At 31.8% G+C, this 8624-nt stretch overlaps 1 protein-coding gene across 1 annotated transcript; it reads right to left on the bottom strand.

The window, feature by feature from the left end:
* Nucleotides 1–2865: 2865 nt before the first annotated feature.
* On the bottom strand, nucleotides 2866–5284 carry LOC105765699 (zinc finger protein SHOOT GRAVITROPISM 5). Its single transcript, XM_012584903.2, has 3 exons — nucleotides 4941–5284; nucleotides 4458–4857; nucleotides 2866–3754 (listed from the first exon to the last, which is right to left on the bottom strand). Exons 1-3 carry the CDS (start codon nucleotides 5050–5052, stop codon nucleotides 3118–3120), a joined length of 1149 nt encoding a protein of 382 aa, XP_012440357.1. The 5' UTR covers nucleotides 5053–5284; the 3' UTR covers nucleotides 2866–3117.
* Nucleotides 5285–8624: the final 3340 nt, after the last annotated feature.

The following is an 8624-nucleotide window of genomic DNA, read 5'->3' as shown; positions in this document are numbered from 1 at the left end:
TCTATGATACTTTTATCATACTATATCATCAACTATTAACTAATTTAATTTCGGGTAAATTACACCTAAAGTCACTAAACTATCAACAAGTTTACATTTTGGTAACTCAACTTCAAAAAGTCACAAAATGATCACTAAACTATTCGAAAGTTTTCATTTAAGTCATTAGGCTGTTAAAATTATTGTTGTATAGTCTTCTTTATTTGCATTGCTTGCACCTGATCTTTCCCCTTCTTTTTCTACAATTCAGTTTTTTTCATTAAAAAACTTTACATGTCATAAATTTGCGAGTCAAAATTCAAATAGCTTTCTTCTTGATCTCCAACAGAGATTATTAAATTGGCTTGAATCTAATGTATGTTTTTCTACTCATCAATGGGTAATAATCTACCGTATTGATCGTTAAATTGTTACTTAAAACTTGCTAGCCAAATGTTTAACTTAACAATCTAGTGACTTAAATAAAAAATTTCTAATAGTTCAATAATTATTTTATAATTTTTAAATTAAATAATTAAGACATAAATTTACTAATAATTTAATATTATTCAACCTAAATTTTATACATCAATATTAACTGTTTGTTTGGTAGGAGTGAGATAAAAAGAAAGACAAGCTTAGCAACGTGCCAACATGATGGAAACGAAAGAGAAGCACATTGTCCAATAAAAAAGGCAAAATAAAGAGGGAGAAAAAGACCCTTAGAAAGTTGCAGCTTTAGCTTTGCAGTTCACCTTTTTGTTTTGGTTGAAATCGTGAAAGATAACGTCAACAAGATGGACCCAGTTTTCTTTTTATTTCTTCTTCTTTTTTGGTCCTTTCAACTGAGCCGGAAAGCTCTAATGGCCTCTCCATTGAATGAAAAAAAGAAATGGCGTTTGCTTCTTCTTAACAACGCATTGCTTTGCCCTATGGGCCTCACTATGATAAATAGTGGGATTTGAAAGTGAATGAATGAATGGAGTTTTGGTTGGGACGTTGAGAGCGACGACTGAGAGTCCGTCATTAACTATTAAACTCTGGCACTGAAAAACATGCATGCCTTTTTTAGGGATAATATATTATTTAGTACATTAATTTGGTTTCAATATTCAATTTGATCCTTGAGTCTTTTGTAGCTTGAAGATGTAAGAAAACTAATGGAGGTGGTCTTCCTCTTCATCATTAAAAAAAAGTTAATATATCATTTACCATACCAAATGAAATAATGTGGCCTAACTCGTGTTCTCAAGTAAAAAAAACATAAGTATTTAAGTGAGACACAAAAAAAGCTCAGGTATTAAATTAAACATTGAAGTCAAAAAAGTATTTAATCGAGAGAAAAAGACTCTAGTATCAATTAATTGAAAAAACTAGTACCAAAGTAAACATTAAAGCCAAACTTAGGTAGGTAAAAGTGCAATTGAGGTCCCTATACTAGGAGTCAGATTGCACTTTGCCCCCTCTATTCAAAAAATGAGCAAATCAATCCTTGTATGTTAGACCAAAGAGCAGTTTAGTTCATTCTATTAAAAATTTCATCCACTTGTACTATTTAAAACTAGTATGGTTGACAGAATAACCAAACAATGACACGTGGGGCGTGTCACGTATACCTCATGTTGACCTATAGGGAACAATTTTTTAACAATAGAAATGGATGAAATTTTTAACTAAAGGACCAGTTTTCTTTTTGATCTGACGTACAATGACTAATTTGCCTATTTTTTGAGTAGAGGGGGCAAAATGCAATTTGATTATTAGTATAGGGGCATCTATTAAACTTTTACCTACCTAAGTTTCGCTTTAATGTTTACTTTAGTACTTGAATTTTCTCAATTTGATGCTTGAGGGCTTTTTTTGGTATTAATTAAGTACCTGAGTTTGACTTCAATATTCAACTTAATACCTAAACTTTTTTGTGTCCCAATTAAGCACCTATATTTTTTTAGTAGAGAACGCGTATGTTAAATATTCACTAGCCCACCTTATTCCATTTGGTTTAGGTACCAAATTAAACATTAAAATTAAGTTTAAGTATCAAACTAAATATTGAAACCAAAGGTACTTAATGATATAATTTTTTTACTGCCAAAGGGAAAGAACAACTCCATTAATTTCCTTACACCTTCAAGCTACGAAGATACCTAAAGAGTCCAAGTAGAAAAGCCAAAATAACCAAAAAAAAGAAAAAGAAAAAGGCAGAGGTGAGGCCAAGGAAGGTTCATTTTCAAGTTGTCTCAATGCTCCCATCACATTCATACACACACACACACACACACAAAAGCCTAGGAATACTTTTCCTACAACACCCCATAATTTGTAGCTTTCATTTAGCCAAATCAATGAACAACTTACGTCACACAAATTGCAGCATACGACAATCCTTTCATTCAACTTGGTATATCAGCAAATATCATATAAGGCTAAAGAAAGAGTCTAATTCTGACTCCAATCCCTCTAACATTTCAAGCTTTTAAAATTTAATCTTAAATTTTAATTTTAAGAATTTGTGCCTCTATGAGATTTCAAAATCAAATGATTGGATTTTAAATTAAACAAGGAAAGGGTTTAAATTCTTGGAACTAAACTAGAGAATTAAATTTCAAAAGTTCAAAGAGTATAGACATCTAAGGTAGCCTTAGATCAAAGGAAAGTTTATGTATATATGAATGTGATTGGTTTATATGTTACTGTTAGTAACCTTTATAAGATATCTTTGAATATGGGATAAAGCAATATTTAGCCTTTGAACTTAACAAAATTTTAAAATTTTTGTCCACATTAATCCTAAAATTGACAATTTTTTTCCAATTTGATCCTGAACTTGGGTTTCTTTAAGTTGAATTTTTAAAAGATATTATATAAAATCTAAAAATTACAAAATAAAATATTGAAAATGCTATAAAATCATAAATAAAATTTAATTTAAAAAACTAAAAAAAATTTTAGGTGATGATGTCGAACAATCTCATAATACCATGTCATCATGCCTTAACAGAAAGGATCAAACTGAAAAAGGTTGCCAAATTTCAAGACCAATATGAACTAACAAAAAAGTCAAGGACCAAAGTGAAAAATTACCAAATTCAATCACCAAATGTTGCTTTATCGCTTCTTTTTTTCAACCGGTACTCGTTATATAGCTGATGAAACGTAACTCACAACAATGGAGTTCTCTTCCACAGGTGTTCTGTCTTGAACTTGCTGCTTACAAGCATGGCAAGTTATTTGAACAATGGTGGTCTCGATTTGCTTGTTCGCACGATCCTTTAAAGCTTGAGCCTTTTCAAATTCAGCTCGTGCTTCTTGTCTAATCCTCTTCGCCCTATCGAACTCTTGTTCGGCCAATTCAACTTGCCTCTTCGCTTGTTTTCTCGCCTCTTCGGCATAAGCTAGCTCCGCCATCGCCATCTTCAATTGCTGGAGCGCCGATACCTTGCTCGTATCAGTCGTTACAGTCGATTCCATTTTTTCGTCGGATGAGCCGATCGAGAGGTGTAATTGAGTGGAATAATGAGTATTGTTATGGTTTTCTTTATGGGGAACAAAGGGCTCTGTTGGGTTTGAGGATGTGGTTAAGAGTTGAAGCTCCAAATTGTGGTGGTCGCCGCCGTTTGTGGTGGTGGGATTATCTTTTGTAGGGCTGAAGAACATGGTATCACTAGATGGAGTACTTGGGGTTGAAGCTGTTGGAGACAAGCTAGGTGGCTGCTGCACTTTCTGTGATTGCCCCATACGGCATGCATCTTGATGTTCTATGAAACTCTCAACTCTATAAAAAATAAAAAGGATAGTCAATAAGAAATCAAATTTTTTTTAAATTCTTACAGATTAAATTTTGCTATTTCTAAAATTTTATGTAATAAGATATATTATTACCATATTTACATATTACTTACAAAAAATTAATTAATGAATTAAGAATTGAACTAATCTTATAACTTTAAACATGGTACATAATTAATTATAAAAAATAATCAATTTATAACCATTACCATTTAGGTTATTACAAAACTAATGAAAGTAACGTAAAAAACTAAATGCTACAAGTACTAATAGAAGAACCTACCTTACTGTAAACATACTATATATATTGCGTAATATTTAGGGTTACTTTCGAATGATGGATTCATTAGATATCAAATACCGACTCTATATCTATTACCCAATCAGGAGGTATACTGTGTTGAAGCTTAATTAATTCCCAGCAACACGTCCAACGGGAAAGTGGTCTTCGGGAAATGTGCCAACTGTATATAAACAGCTGCTTAATACTGTATTAAGGTTGCATCAGTCAAAAAAAATCAAAAGCTTTATATGTTTCTTCATTCTTACGTCAACAGTGTAGAAAAGATTTTAATCATGGTCTGGGACTGGTGAAATCTTTATCCTTTGAAAAGATAGAGAGCAACACTAGAATCTGAACCACTGTTGATTTAACAAGAAAAAGAATGGCAAAAGAAAATAAAAATAACCTTGAAAAAACTCTGCCACAGTCACAAGAATGGCCACGGGTACCACAAGTTTTAAGATGAGCCTTATAATCAGATTGAACCGCATACCCCTTCGAACATTTCTCACACACCCATTGTTTATGGTTACTGTGTTTCCTCCTAAAGTGTTTCTTGATCCCAACCAGATCGCCTAAAGCATGGCAAGGTTGATGGTGGAGACAGCTCGGATCGGGACAAACGAACACCCTTTTCTTCACCGCCGGTGTTTCTCTTTTCAGCAACTTCCATGGAACCTTATGTCGTCGCCGGTGCATCTGTAGGTTTTGGTCTCGTTGGAACCCTTGGTTACAGATCTCACAAACGTAACGATCTGATTCTAGTAGTGTTTTAGGTGAAAGTGAAACCACTTCAGCATCTGGATCTGCACCACCACCCCCAAGAACTGTAAATTGTATTCAATATACTGTATATATAATTTATATGATATGTATATATATATGGTACCTGGTGTTCCTGCAGGTCTTCTTTTTCTCTTATTGTTGTTATTATCACCATTTTCAAAGCATGGGATTGGCTTTGAAGAGGGAATTGAGGAACAAGAGGTGTTGGCTAGCATGGGTTAGTGTTGAAGCAGATTAAAAACTTCTCTTGTTTGAGATAAACCCAAAGAAGCTATATGTATGTGTGGATGTATATATTCTTTTGCAAATAAATTGGTGTTGATCTTGCCTTTTTCTTCTTGAAAAATTGAAGAGGCTATGTTTGGAAAGAAAATAAAAAAAGGGAAGGCTGATAGAGGATATGGAGAGAGAGAGAGGTTAATAGATTTCTCACCTATTGAAATTCCATATTCATGTTCATTTAAAATGTAATATATGGAAAAGTATTATGGAAGTTTTATATTAGGAGTAAGATTGTATTTAACATATTTAGAAATAGGTAAATTAGTTGCGATACGTTAGATTAAAGAGTAAATCGATTATTTGGGTTAAAATTTTATCTATTTTATTGTTAAAAACTAGTGTGAGTGATGAGATAATCAAATACTTACATGCGATATACATATATATACCTCATACTAATATATATAGATAAGTTTTAACAGTGAAAATGGATAGACTTTTTAATGAATGACTAATTTACTTTTTGATCTAATATATAACGACTAATTTAGGAAAGAAGAAAATACAATATAAGATATTTTGTCCTTATTCATTTCGCAGCTTAATAGAATTATGACTATAACATGGGATAGGAAAGAAAAGGCCTTTTTGCTTTCATTTCTTTTGGCCTTAGGGTCAGCTTTCTTTGTTATATGCTTTGCTTTAAACATTCAGCTTTTATATCAGCTTTTTTTTTCCTCTCTTAAAATTTCACCTCTCATCTTCAGCAGGTATTTGAGTACTCAAACTGCCTATTAAAATAGTTATTATTATAATAATTAAAATACATATTATTTTCTATTTTAAGGAGTTTAAAAATCCTATAAAAATATTCCATTCACAGCCACTTATAAATCATCGCATCTCACGCCCTAAAATTGTTACTTTGCATGCACCACATATAGGATGTTCAACTCACAATACTATAACATTAATTTATTTGTAGGAATAACATTAAATTTGATTCAATGTGTAATGTCATACAGTGACATTAATTTTTTTACAATTTTATATATGGAATCTTGATTTGATTCAATTTTCACAAATCGCTAATAATATTATCAAATTAACATCATGTCTTTATTTCTTTAAATGTGTACAGTTGAATCAAAATCAAACTTCGTGTATCAAATTGCACATTAAAACAAAGTTAATGTATAAGCTTAATATTTATCCCAATTAAAAGTGAATAACTATTTATTCCAGACAAACAACATTTAACATTTAAATGCATATTAAGAAAAAATAATAAAATACCAAATTAACTCCAAATTTTATGCTATGGAATTCAAGGATAAGAATGAATCTCTCCTCAGACGTATGACAGGAAAGAAAATAATATAAGCTGGGCTGCTACTCTCCAAAAGAAGTGGGACCATTACGGGTAAGTAATTAATTATTTAATTAGGACAAAAGATTTGAAGCATTAGAATTGGATCGTCGAAATGCATGGGCAATATGATTGCAATTAGCGGCATTCACCTGCGATGCATGTGTTTTCGAATCCCACTTTTTCCTTCATATAATTAAATAAATGGATTACCACCGAGTTAGGCAGCCTTTGCCTTTTCCATTCTCATTCTTATTCTTATCTCATATATAATATGGTTTTTTTTTAACCCTGTAATATTTTGGGACTAAAACATATGACAGGATAAAATTTTGGGGATTATTTATGATTAAAAAAATTTAAGGGTCAATCCAAAATTAAGTATAATCCAAGGGACATTATACCTTATTACTGTTTCATTGAATTGGATGTTAAGTGTATTAAGAGTCCTACGTTAACTAACATTGAGTTCGTCATTCACACTTGTTATATCCATCATTATTGTAATTCACTAAATAGTATTTTTAAAATCTTTTAATATAAAATTAAAAAAAAGAATTACATTAGGATTTAAAAACGATTTTAGAATTCATCTTTATTTGATTTTTTTAATAGTACAAAGATTAAATTGTAGAGTTGATGTCATTCCTATCACCAATCGCTTTCACATAAATATAAATAATGAGGAGGTTAAAGTAAATTTATGCATCTAGAGATCAGACAAGGAGCGTGGATATGTTCTTTCTTTTTGATCCCCCTTTTCTTTTTCTATCTCCTTTTTCTTTTTGGGTTGTAATGTATACTCTATTCTGGGTAGAGGTCCCTTTTTAGTCTCCATGTGCCTGCCTACCTCTATCATCTTAATATGGTAGTAGTGGATTCATTATATCATCTCACTCTAAAGCCAAAACACACACCTAAAAAGTGTGTGTGATACCATCATCAACTTGGACTGCTTGGATTTGTGTTGCAAACCTTGACCTTATGTATGTATAAGGACGAAATCAAAAAATTATTTTAGGAAAATCAGAGATGAATCATAAAATACTATTGTGTTAACATGTAATTGTATAAAAATTTAAGGAGCTAAATGACAAAACTACCATTGAGGGGAAAAACCGCCCCCTTATGCCTTCGTCTTTGATATGTATGTATGTATGATGAGCATTGTAGGTGGGAGAGAACTAGGAACAAAAAGTGGCCAAGAAAAGGAAGTTTTAAGTGGTAGCACCATAGCATGTGTCTCACAATAGAATGAATGTTAAAAAGATAACAAGAGAAAAAGGCTTCCATGAAGGGACAAATGCTTTGCGAGGAAGGATCTAAATGGCCCATGGTTTTGGTATGTTTATTATCGAGGTGTTTTTGGGTGGTTGAGTTGATTAATCTCTTGTTGATGTTAGGTGAGGGCTAGCTATGGAGTCTTCTAGAGTTTAAAAAAATATGTATGATGTGGGAAATGTGTTTTTTCAATGAATGAATATCAAATTATAATAATTAAATTGTTGATGAATATTGATTTTTAATTCAACATAAGCCAATATCAAGAGTTTGTTGATTTTCTTAAAAAAAGAATTTGGGTGGAGAATATCTTATATATTTTTATAAGAGATAAAATACAATTTCACTACTGCATTGACTTATATTTTTGTAATTTTAAAAAAATTAATTCAAAATTTTATTATTTTGAGGAGTCAAACTATAATTTTACCATATATTAACATATAATTTTAAAAGGTATGTAAACAAAAATTTTCAATTTGGGGGAGGGAGAGGGGCTCAGATCCTTGTCTACCCCTTCCTTTGTCCCTACGTGATAGTTTTCTCGACAATATACATCAGCTCTGAAGTAATTTGACCTCAAATGCCATCTCTTGCTATATATGTCTTTGGGCCTATATTAGGCCTAAGAAAACTATTCATTTCCTATGTATCTAAAATTTATATATAAAGAACAAAACTAAGTAAAATGAATCAATGAGCATATATATATATATATATGTTAAAAGGCTAGCCGCAGTAAACCCTAATGATGAAGTGGGAATCTTTTGATCCACAAAACCCCTTTTAGAAATTTCCCCCAAAGTTGAATAGTGATGGGTGAAGAAACAAACCATGTGAGTGGGGTGGGGAGAGGAGACTCCTCTTTGAATCCAAAAAGAGAAGTTTGCTGTGGGCAACTCCAAAAAGTCAAAG

The sequence above is a fragment of the Gossypium raimondii genome, chromosome 12 (genome assembly GCF_025698545.1).
Source record: "Gossypium raimondii isolate GPD5lz chromosome 12, ASM2569854v1, whole genome shotgun sequence".
NCBI lineage: Eukaryota > Viridiplantae > Streptophyta > Magnoliopsida > Malvales > Malvaceae > Gossypium > Gossypium raimondii.
Note: the sequence above shows the minus strand (reverse complement) of the source record. Positions and strands in the feature narration are given on the sequence as shown.

Coding starts and splice junctions, on each gene's coding strand:
- LOC105765699 (XM_012584903.2), bottom strand. CDS start 5,052: ATGCTAGCCAACACCTCTTGTTCCTCAATTCCCTCTTCAAAGCCAATC. Junction 4,858..4,940: donor AAGACCTGCAGGAACACCAG/GTACCATATATA, acceptor GTGGTGGTGCAG/ATCCAGATGCTGAAGTGGTT. Junction 3,755..4,457: donor TGTGGCAGAGTTTTTTCAAG/GTTATTTTTATT, acceptor TATTTTTTATAG/AGTTGAGAGTTTCATAGAAC.